We start from the raw sequence: 21,014 nt of genomic DNA on the forward strand, positions 1-21,014 counted from the left end.
CTCCTTTGAGAAAACTCATTTACACGGCTGTTTTCTGTGCAGAGACCAAGCCTCAAACTCAGGCACATAATCCCAAATCCTCTCTTCAGTTCCTAGAGTTTAAGCAAACCTTGAGAGCAGTGCCCTTGAGCACAGACAGTTCAGCCTTTTGCAGCCTCTCATGTCACACTGACCTTTGAGCCTCCTGCCTCAGAGAGCACAGTTCTGACACACACAGTTCTGACAAGAATAAAAATGCTGAGCACAACCAGCTCATTTCACCCAAATGCTTTGCCAAAGTTTCACCTTACAGCACCTGCTCACAGGAAATCACTGAGTAGCCTAAGCCAAGCTGAGAAATGCTGCCTGATTTTAAGTTTACAAAGCAGATTACAATTTTCAGTTTACAATACAAGTTGTTAAGAGTCAACATAGTTCCTGCTCTGATCCACCAAGATCTGGGTTAGATGGCTGATGTTACACTGAAATACCCGAGTCCAAGTCTTGGCCTGGACAAGATCTGATCAGAAAGCTGTGGCAGAAACAGAGACCCAAGGCTGTGCTTCCACACCCAGAGCACAGCAGCTTTTCTTTCACAGAATAGTTTAAAAAAAAAATGGAAGTTGGCTGTCCAAACAAGCACAAGACTAAAATAAATAAATAAAAAGTCACTCTTTGCACTGTTGGACTGAAATGCTACTGGAACATTCAACCTTACTTGAATGCATGCTTGGGGAAAAAAAAAAAAAAAAAAAAAAAAAAAAGGCAAGTGAGGGATTTTACAGGGTTGGAAATAGACACTATTCAAAGTGCAGGATTCAGCTGAATCAAAAAAAAAAAAAAAAAAAGACAAAAATGGAGATGAGTTATAGGGAAACCACCAAACTGGTTGGACACGCAGCTGTGAGGTGTGAAAGAGAGCTCTCGGAGTCACGGGGTGAGGAGGTGTCACTAGCCCAGTGCTGGGTGAACCTCAAGAGTCGGCAGCTTTAGTTTGGATAAGCACACAGCAGTCTGAGGCCATCGCAGCTTATCCGAACCCTGAGAACCTCTCCGGTCTGCAAGAACAGTTCTCTCGCAAGATTCCCGGCACTTGCTGCTTCTGGTCAGCCCAGAAATCCCTTGAGCATGTCCCTCTTGCAGTATTTCAGCACTCTTAGCTTCTGGGAGAAGCCAGGTGCAAAGGTACCTGCAAAAGGGAAAAGTGATGAGAAAACAAAAAGTTAACTCAACTTTTTGGGACCTCGTAAGGCTTGGTTGGAAACTGGGGGTGCGAGGCAGGTTTCCTAAGTTAGCTGGACTGGCTGGCCCATCCCTACATGTCCTCACGTGGGAATGGTGAAGGTTTCATGCATGACCACGAGCGCTGCATCCACTCCTCCCTCTGGAGGACAGCAGCACGGGGCACTCACCATTTGTTTGCATAGAAGGTGCAAGATTTCAGCAAGCAAGACGCCGGCTCTTCCCACAGGAAGCAAGGGTTTGCTAAATTCTCTAGAATGAAAGAAAACCAGGTGTTTTTCTGTTAGAATTTGTATTTAGGATGCAAATCCAGGGGAAGTTATCAAACTGAGGCAGGAAATCACCTTTAACTTCTGCCAGGGAGAAAGGATTTGATTAATGCAGCACTGCTGATAAAACATTTAGTGATACAGTGACCTGGTCACAACAGGGCTAATTACAAAGACTTGAATTTTACATCAAAAAATATATTTATGTCAAATCCACTCATTTTGTGGGATGCTGCACTTGGGTAGAGGGAAAAGACTGTTATTTTCTTAATATACTGGCAATAGAAATAGGAGCCATTCAACTGGTTCACAGTTAATCCCCAAATATGCAAGGACATATAGAAAATACAGGAATTCTGGTCCAGGAAATGATTTCTGGTCTTGCAGACAAGGTTTTGTGCCCATTTAAGACAGTGCCCAGGTGGCAGAGACATGGAATCCCATAGTTTGGGCAAGGACACCTTCCACTGTCCCAGGCTGCTCCACGCCCCATCCAGCCTGGCCTTGGACACCTCCAGGGATGAGGCAGCCACAGCTGCTCTGGGCAAACTATGCCAGGGCCTCCACACCCTCACAGAGTGGAATTTATTCCAAACATCCCACCTAGCCCAGCCCTCCTTCAGTTACCCTCTGAGCCACACAGCCCCTCTGCAATGCCTCACTCTCTGCAAGTCTAATTCCCAGAGCCTCTGTGCTCCCAAATCACTCCACTCTACAGCACTGGGGTATTTTTCAGCTCAGCTGGAACCAATAGAAGACTTATGGATAAAACCCTTCTCCAAGGGTGAAAGCACCAAGCTCCCTTCCCAGGCTGGTGTGGGCCCCCAAGGATGTGCAACAGCTCTCCTGTGGGGAGCTGAGCCTCCAGCACTGCTCATCCTCCACCTGCTGATGGGAACCTTGCAGAGAAAACACTACAGGCACAGCTGGGAAAGCATCACTTACTGTATAAGTTCTCTCATAGAGATTCCTCCTTCTTTTAACATGGGGGTCACCAACTCAGCCAGGTACAGCCAGATATGGGGTATATCTATGGCCATGTCATCTGCCATCTCCAGGGTCTCAGAAAAACTTCAGAAGGAGGAAAAAACATCAACTATTAAATTTAATTTAATTGGAGACATTTCCTTCAAAGAAATCTGCACTTTAAAAATAGCATGTAACATAAAAGAGGAGTGAAGAGAGAGAGGAGTGAGGACAATCACAAAGGTAACAAAAACCTATTGGCCTTTTATGCCTTTGGTACTTCCAAACTGCCAAGACTGAATATCTCCATGCAGTAACAAGGAGAATATGTGGAAAAGACACCACCTTTTGTAGATCCAACAGATACATCCAGGAAATCACCAGTTATAATAATTCTTATATCCCAGCACCAAATCATTTGCTAAACAGTAACATCTATAAAACTAAAAAGCTTTCTTGTTTGTATATATAAACCATCAAGTAAATGAAACCTTCTCAAAAATATCCAAACATTTAGAGAAGGGGATTAATCCTAACAGAATTCCAAGTGTAAGGTAAGCAGTGAAATGTCTGTAAGAGCTCAGTTCAGCAGAGTTTCTATCTGCAGCAGGAATTATAGGACTGCTCCCCACTTTCCAGAACGGCTCAAAACTCTTCTTTCCCATGAAACCCTTGCAGGTGGCTTCGTTTCCCATGCCTGGGAGATGGTAATTTTTCTGTTCTCCTGCCAGTTTCTATCATGGTTTTTTTCTCCCTGGAAACCTTGAAAAGCCCAGTGTCCTGTTTAGTGACTACAAATCCACATTTTTTCTTATGTTTCAAACCAGGAACCATCTCCTTTGCTTTATTCTTTGCAAATTCTGCTGCTCCTCCAGTCTTTCTGCCAGAAATTATTTTCCTGTTGTGCATCTCCCCAGCCACAGGCCGGGACCAGTGTTCATCCTGTGATCCCTCATTACACGGTCACTTCTCCTGTGTCAGTAGGTGAGGTGGTTTCTGGTGCTCTCCTCAGCACCCACTGAACACCACTTGCCCTTTCCATCACCTTCAGGAGTTTCACATAGTTTATGTCACATTCAGAGCACAGATCCAAATATTTCATCAAGATCCTCTTATCCAAACTCCAGGAAGCTCAAGAACAGCTTTAATCAGAATACATTTTGGATGTGTATCACCTCAAACAAGTCCCTCTGACTATCAGTGCTGTGTGGACACAAGAGTATTCCCTGTGGATTTAGATTTTTTTCAGCAGTTCCACATAGTTTTGAGCTCAGGCTGCCAAAACCTTTCCTGTGAGCTGGATGAAGTTCAGGGACAGACACAGGTGCAGGGAGTTTCCTGTTGGAGCAGTCAGTAGTACCACAATGACAGGGACTCAGATTAAAGCCAGACAGAGCCAACTCCTCAGCAACTCAGTGTACTTCATCTGCTCCTTCACTGCTGCATTTGTGCCTATTCCTGTTTTATCCCTCCTGCTCTGCACCCCAGTGAGGACTGAGTGCCACCAGGGACCTCCATGGGAACAGGGATTGTTTTAGGACTGGACAGCAGACTGGGAACACAAATCTCAGCGAGCTGAAATGAGCCAGCAGCTGAAACTCAGGTGCCTCTTGGCAGGTCCAACCCCTCTGCTGTGGGATCTCCTCCTCAGCCCCCTGAGGGCTCAGCCCTCCAGCTGAGGTGTCCTGGGAAATGGCATGGTGTGGGTGAAGCCTCCTTCCCAGTGGGACAGTGCTGAGGCTCTGGGTGCACAGGAGCTCAGAGCTCCGAGGTACTGATGTTGTGTGAAGGATTCTGACTGCCTCCTCTTCCAGTTACATTCAGGGATTTGCAGAAGTCAAACAGGGAGAAATGCAGCACAAACAGGGATCTGAGCACACACATTTAAACAGACACCTACAGATCTGCTTCAAAATAAAAGCTGATATAAATATGAAGATATTTATGTTCACTAAGGCATCTTGAAACCCTTTAAAATATATTGCAATAATAATATTCCTTATAAATACACCCAAATGATGCAGTCCTTCCAAAAGAATGTGTGGGGAGGGCAGGATACCAAAACAAGGTGGGAGATCATTTCTCTGCAGCACAGCATCCATTTGCAAGAAACATTGCAGAAAAGAATCAGTGGATTCTCCATGCAGAATACCAACCCCTTGAAGAACTCCTGCTTGCTCAGCTTTCCCGAGTGCACCAGCTGATGTAAGAGCTGCCCCATGTGATCCCTGGTGATCTGGCTCCGCTCCAGCGTGGACTCCACGGCCACGCGCACGAACACGGGCAGCAGGCTCTGGGCACTCAGCTCCTCCACACACTGCATGGCCTCCTGTGGAACAGCACACAGCAGTCAGCCTCCACTGGAAAGCAGCAAACACGTGGCACAAGAGTATTTCCTACTGCAACACCGGGGATTTTTGGTGAAATGAGGATTTAGTGAGGCTGCCAGGCAAAGTGCTGAATTAGGCTGTGGAACCTCATGACATAATAATAACAAAAACAACAGTAATAGCAATAATGGAATTTATACCACTCAGGTCACAATTTTAAAAATACACAATTACATTCCAGGGCTGCTTGGTGAAATGGTAGGAGTCATCTTCTGGATGCCACCAAAACACTGATTACCACATCAAACATCAAGTCAAAAAAAGGGTATCAGATCAGATTTGTTACTGATCTGACTTGGCAGAAATGCCTGTGTTACAAACCCACAGCCCATCAAGAAGCAGAAAATAGCTGGGGAGCCCTTGGAGAAGATTTCCCCTTTCTAAAGCTCCCACTTTCTGACTTGAGCATTTTGCAACCTAAACAAAGAAACACTCAGAGACTTTGAGAGCAGCTCTCAAAGTCTCACATCAAAAATCTCCATTACCATCCCAAGGACCTTCCAGTGACCTTCTGGGTCCAGCCTACAGATCTCAGTGGCCTTCTTGACCACAGGCAGCTGCTCTGTGACTAGTTATGCCTTGAGCTACCAAGACCTGGCACCCCCAGATGAGTTTCCTCAGGCCCTGTAGGGCTTTTTCCTGCAGGTCAGGAGCCCGGTGGTCCCAGCCTGTGTGCTTGGGTTGGAGCTCATCAGAGGATCCTGCTGTCCTGGGACACACAGGGAACCCTGCTGTCACCAGGGTCACAGCTCAGCAGTGTGAGCTCATGGTCAGGCCAGACTCTGAGGACCAAACCCCTTCAAGGGGCTGTTCCTCTGCTCTACACAGCAGGAGCTCACTCACAGGTGGCTGCAGGAACAAGAGTTTAAGCAGTCAGAGCTTTGCTGCACCTGAAGAGCACCAAGAATCCCCCAGTACCAATTAATGCAAACCAAGAATCCCCCAGTACCAATTAATGCAAACAAACTGCCTTGATTCCATGGATGTTAAAGCAGCCCTGCCCTGTCTAATGCAATTCAGCTCCACTTCCAGCCAGCCACAGAAATACATTGCTGTATTTGCAAACAGGGACCTGAAGAGGCCCCTTCATCACAGGCATCCAGGGGAGCCTTTGGAGTCCATCATAAGCAGGATAAAGAGCAGAGACTCCTTGGCTCACCAGCCCCTGGGTCCCAGGCCAGCTCACTGCCAATGAGAGCAAGGCTCTTCCTCTCCAAACCAAGTATTTCATAATTTATCCCATTAACTAGATGTGAACTCCAAACAATCCATCGTGAGAATATTCCCCTTTCCAATTATTAATTGGAAGTCCAATGAAATGGAAGCAGCAACTCTGCTTTTAGGGTGCCAAACCAGCAAGTCCCAAGTGCTGCCATTTCAAACTTGGCAGGTTTTAAAATTTATTTCCGTGGAAGATGAAATGAAGCAGCCTTGCAGCCAATGTAACACTTCTTGCAAACTCCCTGGACGAGCTAAAAAACCCATTTACAAGGGAAACAAAATTTCAACCTTTTAACTAGGAAGTGATGACAGCTGCTCAGTAATTTCTAATGTTTATTAAAAATCCTCTGGAGTGGTTTGTTCAATATTTAGTATTGCTTTATCTGCCTCCAGATCAGAACAGCACATGCTTTGATAACTAAATGAAAACCTCTGTTTATTTTCCCACTAGCTTTTCTGCTTCCAAAATTGCTGGTATTATGGAGCTGCTCAGTGATTTATGACAGATACACATCCATCTTGCTACTTAAAACACACAGGCTGGGCTATTTTTCCTATTACCAGCAGGGCAGAAAACAAGCTTGGGAGACAACTGACCTGAGAGTGCCCTTGGAGCTGCTGCTGCCTCTGTGTGGGCTGGGTGCTCACAGAGACACACCCTGCACAGAAATCACTGCAGCCCCTCAGAGCTGTCTGTTAAGTGAGGTTTTCATCTTGCTTACCTTAAAATCATTAATATGCAAGAACTCATCAATGATAGATTTGCATTTTCTCTCTATTTCCTCTTCTGATAGTAAAGGCTTTTCTTGCACTGGAGCTGGGGGAACTTCTGGCTTGGCTGCTGGAAATACAACAACAAAAAATGTTTGGAAAAGGAAAATCAGCATTTCATAGATGACGTTCTGAGAACAAAGTCACTAGGGCAGGTGTGTCCCCTGTCCTATCCTCAGGGTAGTTCTTTGATGGGGCTTGGAGCAACCTGGGATAGGTGGAAGGTGTCCCTGCCCAGAGCAGGGGCAGTGGAACTGGATGAGCTTTAAGGTTCCTTCCAACTCAAACCATTCTGGGATTCTGGGATTCTTTCCTGGCTACTTTTCCCCCATATGAACTCCCAGTATTGACCTTGTAGGATCACAGCTGGCAGTGGCACAGGTCAAACACCTTCAAAGCTCTGCATGAACATTAAATAATTAAATGGGAGCTGCTGCAGCAAAGTTAAAATACGCTGACTGAGATGGGCAGCAGCCCAAGGCAATCTCCCAAACACATTGAAAAACCCTGGTCCCCGTGGACTGTCTACAACATCCTGAAGCTTCAGGACAAGCCTGTGCTGTGGCAGTTGAGGTGTTTCCCTCACTGCAGCAGTTTCCAGATGTTTCCCAGGGAAGGAGCTGAGTGCTGTCCTTACTGTAAAGGTTCTGTTCACCGGGAACATCACCCTAAGTGTCCCCATTTCCACACTAACAGATCAGCCCAGGCTGCCAGGAGGGAAAAGAAGGAGCTGCAGGACTGACAAGGTGACAGACAAAGTGACCCTGGTGGGTGCCACCCTCCTGCTGCACCAGGGCTGGCTGGAAGGAGGGCTGGCAACAACACGGTGCTAAAAAGCTGCTGTGCACCATCTGTGTCAGACCCAAATCCCTGCCCTGGCCCTGGAGAATGCTTGAAAAGGGCAGATACAGCTTTACTGGGCACTGAAAAAGCATTCCTGAAGAACTGGCACTGCTTTGGGGGGCTTTGTGCCCAGAAGCCAGTGGGACAGTGACAGGACAGAACAGGGCAGACAATGCCATGGGGTGGTGCTGTGCTGGCACCTGCAGAGAGGGATAAGGCCCAGGCCTGCCTGACTCAGCCGGGTCACCCAGCCCTGGGAGGTGCATCCCAGCTGCAGCAGCCTGCAGACACCTGCCACTGCTCCTGACAGGTTCTCCCTTTTCTCCCTTGTGCCTTCCCACACATTCAGCAAGACTCCCCGAGCACAGAAGCACTGTTACCAGGTTCCTTGGCTTTGTTCCTCTCGGCCTCGGTGCTGTTCCTGTCCATCTCCATTGCTCCTGTCAGCTGCTTCACCGTCTCCAGCATCTCCCTGCGCTGCTCCTCCTGGGCCTGGTTGTCCAGCAGCAGCTCCTTGCTGCTGCTGCCCCGGAGGAAGGTGTTGGGCCGGGACAGGGAAGGTGGCAGAGGTTTGTCGTTCTTCTCCCTGCCCGTGCTCCCGCGACTGCCAAACACAAACCCGCTCAGGGGTGAGCAAAGGGACTCGAGGGCTTCACTGCAGGGGAAAACCACCCCCAAGCCCTGCAGGATTGTACCCACAACCAAAATTAACTCAATTTCAGAGATGCACAAATACTCAGAGTGGACAGGAACAGCCAATGCTTCCTAGAGAAGATATGAAAAAGCAGTGTTCTACAGCACCCATTTTATACATGGAATAGTGAATTTTATAACACATGGACTCTGTCTCCCTTTGAAATGGTGTGGGAGCTTTAGATTAGAAGTAACAAAGGAATTCTTCCCTGTGAGGGTGGGCAGGCCCTGGCACAGGGTGCCCAGAGCAGCTGTGGCTGCCTCTGGATCCCTCCCAGGTTGGAGAGGGCTTGGAGCAGCCTGGGATAGTGGAAGGTGTCCCTGCTCATGGCAGGGGGTGGGAATGGGTGATCTCTCAACTCTCTCTAACCCAAAACATTTTGTGATTCCATGAGAGTTGTATCTTTTACCCAGTAACTGAAAAATACCTCCCAAAGAGGAAGGCTCCCAACAACAGGTGACAATGATCTGTCCTATTAATTACTGTGTTAATGAGTAAGATGGGCAAATCGATGCCATAATGGAATAATTTCCAGGTAAGCCCAAGCTTTACTTGAAATAGGAGGGAAAACATTGGAGGCACAACCTAGGAAAACACTTCAGCAGCTTGAGTGCACTGGAAGGAAGATCCAGTGACATTTTAAATGAACTGTACATTTATAAACCATGTCTAGAGTTAATAAATTATTGAGGGTTAATGCATGTTTCATATCCAAGCTGGAGTGGCTGCAGCCCTGAAGGAATTGGAGTGAGAGAGAGGCTCTGCACTTTTTTGTTGGATGCAGGAGCACGGGCAGGTCACACCTGCTGGGAAGGGTCAGGCATGGTTTAATGCTGCATTTCTGCCAAGTTTTAGGTGTGTTTTCCTGGATAAATAAACCTACTGACCTGGCTGAATTCACAGCCATTAAATCCAACCTATTTATTACTACATTTTATCTGAAGAGTTTTTAATCTGTTAAACACAACTACCCTTGGCTGAAGGGTGAAGTGGAAACTAAAACATTAATCAAAATGGTTTTAAAAATTAATTCCACCTCTCCTCTGATATTATAAAATACAGGCATGTTCGAAGCTAACTCAGAGTGGGAAAAAGACCCAGCCACCCCTGGAAAAGCAAGGAATTCTTTCTGAGTGCTGGTGCCAGAGCAGGGGGTGCAAGGGGCAGCAGTGAAGAGCGATGGAGCGACACTCACCTCGTTAAGGCCCTGCGAGATTCTAGTTCTGAAGATGCAGATGAGGCAGATACTGGGGACACTGGAGGCTGCAGGGCAGAAAATCTGTTCAGACTTGTGGCACTTGGTCGCAAGGAGTCTGGAGATGGTGGAGACAACACAGAGCAGAGCGACAAGGTCAGGAGCTGCTGAGAGCTCAGCATCACCGGGCAGTTCGGCCAAGCCACGGGGACAGAACTGCAGGGAAAAGGCTGGGCTGGCCCCACTTCACCCCTTCCTGTCAGGAGGTCACAGAGAGGGGAGCAGAGGAGCCAGAGGGGAGCCCTCACTGGGGGCTGCAGCTCCTCCCAAGAGGCAGCTCTGATCCCTGCCTGTGAGCAGGGACAGGACCCAGGGAAGGGCTGGAGCTGGGCCAGGGGTGTTGGGTTGGAGATCAGGAAAGGCTCTTCCCCAGAGGGTGCTGGGCACTGCCCAGGCTCCCCAGGGAATGGTCCCGGCCCCGAGGCTGCCAGAGCTCCAGAGGGTTTGGACAGGCTGGGATTGTTGGGGTGTCTGTGCAGGGCCAGGGGTTGGATTTGATCCCTGTGGGTCCCTTCCAGCTCAGGACATTCCCTGGTTCTGTGATCCCCACCCAAACCTGCTCTTTAGCAGCAAAGCTGAGGGTGAGGGTCCATCCTGACTTACCCATCTCGCTTGCCTTGGCTCCACCACTGCTGCCCTTCCCCCAGCTGCCCAACTGGGCTTTAGGCACAAGCTGAATCTTCTCATCTATTGTGGGCTGTAAAACACACCACGAGGTACAATTACAAGGGCAAATCCTACACTGTAATAATAAATGGGGGATTTTTTGGCAATAATCCCAGTCTTGTGAACACCAAAATACACTTCACATATTTCTGAAAGACTAAACTGTGGCCCAAGACAGGGGACACAAACAACAAAGGGCATCACAAAGAGTCTCTTCCAAATGTCAATGAGAGACATTCACAGTGAGCAGGAGCTTCTTTTTATTGGGAATTCTGAAGTTCAGGAAGGTGAAAAAGCTCAGTATATCCATATTTGAAAGATGTTCAGTTTGTTTGTGATGTGTAAGCCAGTTTCATTGTCCATTGACTCTCCAGTCAGGGCTTTGGGGGGGATCTGCAAGGCACCAAACAATCCAGAGGGCAAAGGACGACAACAGGTCGCAGAACTCGGAGGAAGTGGTGTCTGGCAAGAAGAGAATATTGATTTTACAATGTTCAGCGGGAGAGTTTATTGACAAGGAGGTTGTGACCTCGCAGATCTCAGGGGAGCTCCTCTCTCCTTCCAAGGCAGCTGTTGTGGAACCAGCTCCATTTGTATGGAACAGAGGAGAAGGGCTTTTCCCTGGTGAGCTGTAAGCCCAGGCAGGCGAAGGCTGAATCTCTCCTTCTAATGAAGTTTTAGAAAATGTTTTATGACTTTCAGAAGGAACAAACTGATTGGATCTGCAGAAGGGCTGCAGTCTGTCCAGGTCCTGCTTTACAGCTCTCAAAGAATCCAGGGACTGAGTGTAAAAATTCAGGGCAAGTGACATTAAGTGGGACAAGGGAATATTTAGGAGCCAATGACTGATGCAAAGGCCAGACTTCTCCTTGGCAAGAAAACCCAGAGCTGTTCTGAAGTTCAAAAAAGGAGAAATCTCCAACTTGCCCAACATGCAGCCTGGAAAACTGTCCCAAATTCACCAGTTTAATGATGGAATAACAGGAAGATGTTCATTTGGAGGATGAACATGAGAGTTTATCACAGACTGGGGGATGCAACCATGCCACCAAGCTGAGAAACCTCTAAAGCAGACACAGCTTTCCCCATTCTACTGGAGCATCCTAAGTCTGGAGTGCTGCTGTTTGTGACACATCAAAATGGATGTGGTCTCCCTGTTTTATTGAGGAGCAGCATCAGAATAGGGTCTCAAGAATTTGAGGCAGCCAAGAATTTCTAGCAGGTGTTTGAGACTCCCAGGTGATGTGTTTGAGATCCATGGAACATGGGTGCTGTGCTGCATCTCCATGTCACACAATACCCTGGCTCACATTTTCATCACTGAATGAAATGCAGATTTTCTGACTGTGAGAGCTTTTGGATTACCAAAAGGACACTGTGAACCTGAGAAAGAAAGTCTGCACACTCCTTTCCCTCAGGACAAAACAGGAACATCCAGAAGAAAATGCAGCTTGATTTACACACTCTGAGGATTTAACATGTCCTAGCCCCAAGTTCTGACCTGCACACACCATCCTGGTCCTTCCTGGACTAACAGATGTTTCATTGCCCTGAAGGAGGCTTGTGCTGGCACCTACCTTGGTGATTTTAAGGAACTTGGTGGGGTCCAGCACTCTGCTGTTCTTTGCCCCCTGCACAGTGTTCCAGCCGCCTTCGTCGACCCGTGGGACACCTGAGGAGGACAAACAGAGCCACGTTCAGCCCAGCCCAGCCCAGCCCAGCCCAGCCCAGCCCAGCCCAGCCCAGCCCAGCCCAGCCCAGCTCACTGCTCTCACAGGCAGGGTCCTGCTCGGGAATGTCCTTCCCTCTGCCATGCCACAGCAGCCTGCCTGCCTGTGCTCTCACACCACAGCCTGCACAGAACAGCTCTCGCTCCTTCCAGGGGCTGCTTTTGGAAGGGATGGCTCCTGGCTGGATTTCTCTGCATTCCTGCAGGTGCTGCATGTTCAGCTCACAGGAGCAGGTGAGATGAGATGCCTTCCCTGACCAGAGCCTCACTCAGCCCACAATTTCTGCAGTGCTTGGCTGGTCTGACACGGAGCCCCTCAGGCACTCCCAGGTTCCTCACCTTCTCCTGGTGTCACTTTTAGGATAATTAAAGTCTACATGGATTTTCTTTACACCCGGTTTTCAAAGCACTTTCATTTGACAATCCTTAGAGAATCCCTCAATCCCTAAAGAACCCCCAAAATTACTTTCTCCTTGCCCTGCTCCGTCCCAGTCTTCATTTTCCCAGTCACTCCAAATTCATCTTCAGACAGTGCCCTGAAGGCTAGGAGCAGTTCAAGGTGACACCAAGACACTCCCTCACACAGAGTCAGCACCTCATGACTTTAACAACTCAAGACAACACGGTTACTCCTGAAATGAGATGTTTTTCTCTTGAAATGAGACTCTGCAGTGCATGAGAATGAATGGCAAATCTGATTCCTAAGTAAGAACTTGTTAGAACAGATTTCTGGCAGCCTGTCACAAAATCAAACATGGTTTGCATGAATGGAATGTGTAAGCACTGTTGGCCTGTGGTTGGTTATTTTCACTCATGAGATTTGTCCCTGAAAATCCCCACAGCCAATCCATGGCAGATCTGTTCCTTTTCCAGCCTCTGCCATATCAGGCCCCAATTTCCTTTGTTCATTACACGTAGGAAAAAAACCCCACAGATTTTTTTCCTTTTATATGGGATTCCCTCTAAGGGCACTGGATGAGAAATGAGCAGTCAACTTGGCTTTTACTTTACCCGGTCTCCTCTTGTCTTTGGTCATGAGTTGTTGCACCTTCCTCTGTTCTTCCTGCTCTTCAATCTTGGCTTCTTTATGAATCTGCTCGATGGTCTTGGGGCCCTGGTCTGCTCTCCGTGAGACCCAGTTGCACTGGGGAAGAAACAAAAAATCCAAACACATGCTCAGGGAAACTTCCAGGGGAGCATCAAACATGGGGAGTTTGAATACTGGGAAGGAGGCCCCATCCTCCCTCCCTTGTCATGCCTTAGAGGGGCTGGAGAAAATCCTGTGGAGCTGGGACACATTATGGACACAGGGATGGACACGGGGATGGACATGGGGATGGACTTGGGGATGGAGGACATGGGGATGGAGGACATGGGGATGGACAAGGATATGACATGGTTATGGACATGGGGATGGACAAGGGGATGGACATGGTTATGGACATGGGGATGGACATGGTTATGGACATGGGGATGGACATGGTTATGGACATGGGGATGGACAAGGGGATGGACAAGGGGATGGACATGGGGATGGAGGACATGGGGATGGACAAGGATATGACATGGTTATGGACATGGGGATGGACATGGGGATGGACAAGGGGATGGACATGGTTATGGACATGGGGATGGACATGGGGATGGACATGGGGATGGACATGGGGATGGACAAGGGGATGGACATGGTTATGGACATGGGGATGGACAAGGATATGACATGGTTATGGACATGGGGATGGACTTGGGGATGGAGGACATGGGGATGGAGGACATGGGGATGGACATGGGGATGGACTTGGGGATGGACATGGTTATCCCAGCACCTCGGAGGAGAGCCTTGCACTCAGGTACAGAGACAGCAGCCAAGACCTGACTGAATTCAGGACATATTAATCCCCAGCCTGCACATTCCCAGCTTCTCTTTCAAGGCTCAGAGGAAAGAGAAGAGCTGCTGGTCACTCTCTGTTTATGACTGATACTCTTTGTGGGAGCCTCTCCTCCAAGCTTGAAGGAAGAAATGAAAATAAAAAAGCAAAAAGTGACTGATTTTAAGTGGAGACGGTGCTTTGCACTCCAGGAATGGTGATGGCTGACACAGGAATCCTGCAGAGAGGAGCAGCTGTCACTCCAAAAACACTTTCCTTGCTTGATGTGTCTTTTCAGCCATGCAGTGCCCAGACCCCTCCAGCCCTGGAATGACCACACTGTCCCTTAACTTGCTGAATCCTCGTTACAGCTCTTGGAGTAATTATCTACCTGCAGCCAAAATGGTGACTTCAGCCCCACACAACCCAAACCAGCTCCCCTGGAGGGGAATTACAGGTGCTGGGTTTGTTCCACCCATGGTCACATCTTCACCTGCACAGTGTGGGGACCCCCTGCACTGCACATGTACTGACCACGGCACCAGGACAGCATGGAGACATCTCCTGGCTTTGCACAGCCAGACCTGGGGGAGAACGGGAAACAGATCTCCCCCTAACATCCCACCTGAGCTGTGAATCCCTGCTCTTGCATGAGAGCTTATCCAGCCTGGATATGGAAGGGAACATGACAGACTGGCATGGGAGCTGGGCGTGTTCACCTGCAGGACAGAAGGCCCCAGAGAGAGCTCAGGGCCCTTCCAGGGCCTAAAGGGGCTCCAGGAGGGCTGGAGAGGGACTGGGGACAAGGGGAAATGGCTTCCCACTGCCAGAGGGCAGGGTCAGATGGGATATTGGGAGTTAGGAACTGTTCCCTGGCAGGGTGGGCAGGCCCTGGCACAGGGTGCCCAGAGCAGCTGTGGCTGCCCCTGGATCCCTGGGAGAGTCCCAGGTCAGGCTGGACACTGGGGCTTGGAGCAGCCTGGGACAGTGGAAGGTGTCCCTGCCATGGCAGGGGTGGGACTGGATGATCCTTGAGGTTCCTTCCAAGCCAGACCAGTCTGGGCACCCATGATTTCCCACTTCTACTCACTGGAGCTAGGACCTACCAGCCTTAGGTCTATTACATCCTGAAGCATGAACCGAATCCTTGAGGAGGTTTTCCTCTCTTTCACAATCTTCTCCATCTGATTAAAATACTGGTCCATGCGGGGCTAGACAAGAAAAACATCATCAGCACCATCAGTTGTGGGGGAAAATGAAAACACTCCCTGGAGGGGCACCCAGCAGGTCCTGCATTCTGGGATTGCTGTGCTAAAAACATCAGGGACTCAGGGCTGCTCCCAGAGAGGTGAGGGCTGGGTCTTGCACACTCCTCCAGGGTGGATTTGAGGGTGCACAGGGCAGCAGGTGCAGGAGATGAGGCACAACTGTGCAGGCACACACTTTCTCTGGGTTTTTAATTACACAAACCACCTACACCCTCTGCATGTACACAATAAACATTACATCCATTAAAAATATATCTCAATCTGAGCTTCCCCTCCTCAAATCAGCTGTGTGCTCACCTCAAGAAAAACTGGCTCAGGAAACAAAAGGGGTACAAAACCAGCCTAAGACACAACATTCCATGGTTTATCCCCTGAGCTGACCAGGCCAGACTGAGCAGCAGCTCTGGGTCTCTCTGCAAGAACAGTTTAATGGGCTTGGCTGGGGGAGAAACCCCACAAACTCCTCACCCAGAAAACTGTGATGTGGTGGAATCCCAACAGGTTCACACTAAGACATGAATTGGGATCAGCAGAGAAGCTCCTGTTAGGTCTAAATTTGGCTCACCAAACTCCAAAAAACCTTTTTCTCAAATTAGGGCCTCTGGTTGTTTCAAACAAGAGTTTCAGAGCAGTTTTCTACCATGTTGCCCACTCTCTTCACTAAAAACCAGCTAAACCCTCGTCCTTGTAGTTAAAGAAACAAGAAAAAATCCATTAAAATTTGTGTCTGGCCTTGCCTTGGAAAGTTCCAGCTCTGGGAGCAAACGTTTCCAAAGTTAGGCATGATGGGGAAATATTTCCAATGGACTTTGTTTAGAAGTTTTAATTAAACTATGACTAACAGTTCAGCTTCAATAAAAACACTTAATAAAATGTCTACCCCATTAAGAAGGATTCTCTCAGTCTTGACAGAAATAACCAATCCCAAAGACAGGACAGAGGCCTCTGGAATTGCTCCCTTGCCCTGCCATGTCCCAGCTCGAGGGTGCAGAACCAGCAGAGCACCAAAATGTTGGCTTCTAGAGTGCTCCAAAAGACCAAAACAGCATCCAGGCCTCATCCAGCCTGACCTCAGCTTGGAAGTCAGACCTGGTTTTCCTCCCAAAGCACAGAGAAAGTGAATCCTGCTGGTGCTGTGCTCACAGCACCGGGTGTTTGCCTGGGACTGCTGATAAACCACTGCTGGTTTGGTCAATGCTCACAGAACAGCCTGGGAAATTCCTTCCCCTACGGCTCAGGACTGATCTGCTGCAAACCCTGAGATCCCTGAGTGGAGGGGGAATTCCCTGCCCGGGGCAGCTGAACACAATTAGCTCCGTTGGTTTCCAGAGCCCAGTCCCACTGATTCCTGGCAAAACCCTCGAGCTGTTCATCCCAAGCCTGGTTGTTGAGAAGGAGCAGCAGACTGTCTGTGCCAAGAGAAGCTCTTGGAGTGCACAGTGCTCCCTGCTACAGATATATTTGCTGGAAAAGGGGGAAGGAGCATGCAGAACAGCTGCCACATCCCAGCACATCTGGGGACAAGGATGACACAAAACACCCCTGAGGCTCAGGTCGGGGTTTGGACTGGTTAATGAGGGTGTTGCAGATTTAACCTGAACAACACATTTCATGGTGGCTCTTGTAGGTAACATAAACCTTCAACTGGAAATAATAATGTTTTGGGAGCTACAAAGGAAGAGGGACATTCAACTTAGAAAAAGGAAACGTTGAGCATTTCTGGGCTGTGTGTTTGGATAAAATCTTTGGAAATAACAACTGGAGAACACAGTTGAAAATGATACAGAATCTATTACAGAGCAGGGAGCGAGGCCAGGTCATGACGAAACATCCACAGAGGAGTGGATGATTTCCTCATGCCATATGGAAATTCCTGAAGAAAAAACAAATCTTCAAATAAAAACACTCCACACCCATTTTTCCAGCTCTGCCCAGAGAACCTCATCCCTCGCTCCCATTCCTGCCCCACCTTGGCCTTCTCAAAGTCCAGGTCCTTGCCAATGGTCGTGAGCAGGCGGCAAAGGCACTCGAGGGACTCCTCGTCGTGGTTTTTCAGCAGCTTCACCACGCAGTCGTGCATGATGGCCTCTGTCAGCATCTTCAGCTTGAAAAGCTCGCCGATGAATTTGATGTTCCCGATGGATCTCCGCCGGGCTTTGTCCTTGGCCTCTTCCAGCTCATCGTGGAGCCGTGTCTTCTCCTCTGGCTGTAGAACAGGAAAACAGCTCTGCAAAACCACGTTCCCAGTGCACAGAACTCTTTGAAAGATCCAGTTTTATGTTCATAGACATTGTTCCCTCTTTTACTCCTAAAGCCCAGAAAGATGTTGGGATAAACCCACTGTCAAGGCAAGTATTTTTTATTATCTTCAGGCACAGTGACATAATGAAAATCTCAACTCCAAAATCCCCCCAAATCAACTGCCATTTCAAAAGGAAATAATTTTCTGAGGGAGCTCTGAGAACTTATGGAGAAAAACACCACTTACAGTGGTGGCAGCTTCGAGTTCTTTCTGCTTCTTTTCAAAGACATCATCGTCAGCCTTGTCCTTTTCAAATTCCTTCTGGCAGCGATTTAACAGCAACTTACGGAAATTTACTGTGCTCCCAGGTTTGTCTGCCATGGGCACTTTCAGCTGGAGTGAGAAGGAAGAAAAACATCAGCAGAAATAGGGATAAACTCCACAGAGGAGGGGTCATCCATAACAATTTATTTTGCTCTTCACGTTGAGCTGCGTGGCTCCGCAAGGCTGTGAAAGTAAAGCCTCACATCAGGATTTCCAGTGGAGTTTTACATTGCAGATGTAAAGTCACACTCCAAACTTGGCTGACACCACCTCTGCCCAGGGATGAATTACATTTCCATCCATATGATCCCTTAAAAGCACCCTCTGCTTGAAAACACTCCTGCTCTCTGCTGAAGGCTTAAGCCATATCCATGAAGGACCTGGGGAAAAGGGGGCTCTTTTGTCCCAAATTCACCATTTGAGAATGATCTGTGCAAAGCCTGGCTCATCCTGGGCTCCCTTGGAACTGACAGACACAGAAGGGTGGTGAGGCCCTGGCACAGGTTGCCCAGAGCAGCTGTGGTTGCCCCCCCCAGAAGTGTCCAAGGTCAGGCTGGACGAGGCTTGGAGCAACCTGGGATAGTGGAAGTTGTCCCAGCCCATGGCAGGGGGTGGAATGAGAAGAGCTTTAAGTTCCCTTTCCTGCCTGTACTATTCCATGCTTCTGTGATTCCATGAACTTCCCAGATAAGACTCATCTTGCGACCTGGTAGAGCAAGGAGTCCTCAACTGTCCACAACTGCCCCGAGCAAATCCCTCTGCCTTGGGCATGGCCAACAAACCAAGACTCCACATTAATTATTCCTACTTACACTCAGAAGCTACCACTTAACTCTGCTCTCTGCAGTTTCTGTGGCTGCCCCCAGGGCCCAGGGCAGCTCCTGGGGGCTCTTACCGTCACCAGGCAGCGGCACATGTTGGCGTAGGCCACGGAGAAGCTGGGCTCATCGATGGCCTTCTCGAAGACCAGGTCGATGACTCCCTTCAGCCTCTCCTCCGTGTCCACCGTCAGGTCTGTCACCTGCTTCATCAGCTGGTTGAACATCTGGGGTGTCAGCTTGTTCAAGATGCTTCGTACCTTGCGGAACAGCTCCTGAGGGACACAAACACTGCAAGCTCAGGCACGAGTGGTGCAGGTGGATTTCAGGAATGAGCCAGGATGCTTCCCACAGGAGAATGGAGACATCCTGTAGGAATGTCTGGGAAGCTGAGTGACACACCACACGTTTCTGCACAACCCCAGTCCTCACCTGGCTACCAAAGACCAAGACTATAGGGCAGGAGTTCTGGGAACACCCAAGTGCTTTTGTCAAGAGGCACAAAACCCTTCCTGTCAGAAATACTCTTCTTTATATCAATTTAATCCATGAGATATAAATTAACAGGAAGTGGCCTCTGTCTCCTTCAGCCAGAGATAATCAACCTCTCCTATAATTCACTTTAAGGTACTTTATTTTTTCCTATCCAGGATGATAATGAGGTCAACAATGCCACCATTAGCTCCAAGAACAGAATTCCAGTGTCCTTCAAGACCATTCCAACTTATCCTACAAATTACAAGCTTGACCACCAGACAAACACCTCCTCCCAGAGTGCCCTGTGGAGGAGAGAAGGGGGAGAAGGACAGAGGCAGCTTCAGACAGCACCGCTGAGCTGAGCAGGATCAACTGAGGGATTTCACAGAGGAACCTCAGTCTTGCTGAGGATTCAGGGAAGAAATGTGGTCCAAAATGAGATGAAAACCAAGTTCTGTGCTCTTTGTAATGCTCTTTGCTTTAGAACAGAGACAAAAATATTCCAGTAAAACAGCACTAGGAAAGCAATCCTGTAAGAGAGACAGGAAGTTGTCTGGTGTTCTCTGCTTAATATACAGGACTGGCATTTAAACTCCAGGTCAAGAATAAACATACAAAAATTACCATCAAGGTAGAGGAAAACTGGGATTCCAACTGGAATGCATTGCCCTTCTTCAGTCACTGTCTGCTACAAGAGGGAAGCCAAATTACCATCACCTGGGGCAGCTGCTGCACCCTCAGACCTGTTGATGCTCTCACCTGGGTTTTGACATTTTCCGGGTCCTCAGTTTGGTTTTCCCTCTTCAGGCTCGGCTTCCAGGCGTTCTCTGCCTTCTTCAGGTGCACATCCTCCTTCACACACACAGTGATGATCTTCCTGGGCTCCCTCCTCTGGCCTGGCTGAGATCTCCTCGGTCCAACATTCAACAACTAGGACAAAAACATTCCTTGTTATATCCCACTTGAGGCTCACGCTGGGTAACACACCCAGGGCAAACGCCAACACCCGCTGACCACCAGCACGTCCTGCTGGGACACCAGGAGTCCCTCTGACCCAGCACTGCTCCAGGCTGCTCACAGGGAATGTGGAGACACCCAACACATTTCTCTGGGCAGCTCTTCCCAACAGAGAGATGGGGTGACTCTGCCTACACAACCTACCCAGGCCGGCGGCGCTCCAGGGGCTGCTACAAGGGGCAGAACTGAGCCCAGCTGGCCAAAAGAGCCTCCTGGGATCAGAAACTGCGTAACTGAGGCATCCCAGCAAGGTGTGGAAGAATTCAGCCCTTACAGATGTACTTCAAACATGCCATCCCAAGCACTTCAGACAATGATAAACTGGCAGCTCTGCCAGAAATGTTAAGTTTTACTGGAGATTGCTTCTAACAAAGCCATTTTGAGATGGGAATTACGTAAAACACAGTGAAGGAGTATCACTGCAGCTCCTGCACTTGAAAAACATGGATCCTAACAGATATGGGACAAACTCTGGGTTTGTCTCTGGGTGGTTTCACAGAAGAAAGGGAATCAGGGTGCTTTGGAACTGCTTAAGCACCTCTGCAATCCTGTGTAATGTGATGCTCCTCCTGAACAGGCACAAAACCTGCCATAGTTTGGGAGTTTTTCACCAGATGTACAAGTGGTAGGGCACAAGACACCCCCAAACCTCCCCTCCATCATCTGATTATGGACTAAAGGTACCAGGTGCTATTGGGAGGTTGCTCTTCCCCCATGCTCTTTCACATTTCTGAACTCATTTATCACAAATGGCCAACCTCAAGGTACAAATTAAAGCAGCAAAACTCCATTATCAAACCTGGTACTTCCCACAGCAGTAATTAATCTGCTCAGCAGCCACTCATGGAAGATGGGCCATTTCAAAGACTGCTTTGTTCAACAAAGGGATTCAACGAGCATCAAAAAGGCCACTGCAGTTACTTGAAGAGCTTCAATGAATAGGAGGAAAGGGCTCTTGGCTGGTGCCTCTTATGT

General features: G+C 48.6%; 1 protein-coding gene across 11 annotated transcripts in view; it reads right to left on the reverse strand.

Annotated features, from left to right (window-relative positions):
• Positions 1 to 21,014, reverse strand: part of EIF4G3 (eukaryotic translation initiation factor 4 gamma 3) — a 143,107-nt gene that overhangs the window by 6,075 nt on the left and 116,018 nt on the right. For 7 of the 11 annotated variants that reach the window (XM_059866798.1, XM_059866797.1, XM_059866793.1 and 4 more), the window contains 14 exons: positions 19,782 to 19,952; positions 18,623 to 18,820; positions 17,650 to 17,796; positions 17,131 to 17,367; positions 15,000 to 15,104; positions 13,037 to 13,169; positions 11,874 to 11,968; positions 10,234 to 10,327; positions 9,571 to 9,688; positions 8,062 to 8,285; positions 6,790 to 6,908; positions 4,613 to 4,785; positions 2,436 to 2,561; positions 1,392 to 1,473 (listed from right to left, as the gene is read on the reverse strand). In XM_059866798.1, the coding sequence (XP_059722781.1) occupies positions 1,392 to 1,473; positions 2,436 to 2,561; positions 4,613 to 4,785; positions 6,790 to 6,908; positions 8,062 to 8,285; positions 9,571 to 9,688; positions 10,234 to 10,327; positions 11,874 to 11,968; positions 13,037 to 13,169; positions 15,000 to 15,104; positions 17,131 to 17,367; positions 17,650 to 17,796; positions 18,623 to 18,820; positions 19,782 to 19,952 (2,022 nt within the window). Of the gene's footprint in view, positions 1 to 1,000; positions 1,169 to 1,391; positions 1,474 to 2,435; positions 2,562 to 4,612; positions 4,786 to 6,789; positions 6,909 to 8,061; positions 8,286 to 9,570; positions 9,689 to 10,233; positions 10,328 to 11,873; positions 11,969 to 13,036; positions 13,170 to 14,999; positions 15,105 to 17,130; positions 17,368 to 17,649; positions 17,797 to 18,622; positions 18,821 to 19,781; positions 19,953 to 21,014 lie in introns of those variants that run through there. The other 4 variants (XM_059866800.1, XM_059866791.1, XR_009489280.1 and 1 more) reach the window with 3 other exon arrangements.

This window comes from Haemorhous mexicanus, chromosome 23, assembly GCF_027477595.1.
Source record: "Haemorhous mexicanus isolate bHaeMex1 chromosome 23, bHaeMex1.pri, whole genome shotgun sequence".
Classification (NCBI taxonomy): Eukaryota; Metazoa; Chordata; class Aves; order Passeriformes; family Fringillidae; genus Haemorhous; species Haemorhous mexicanus.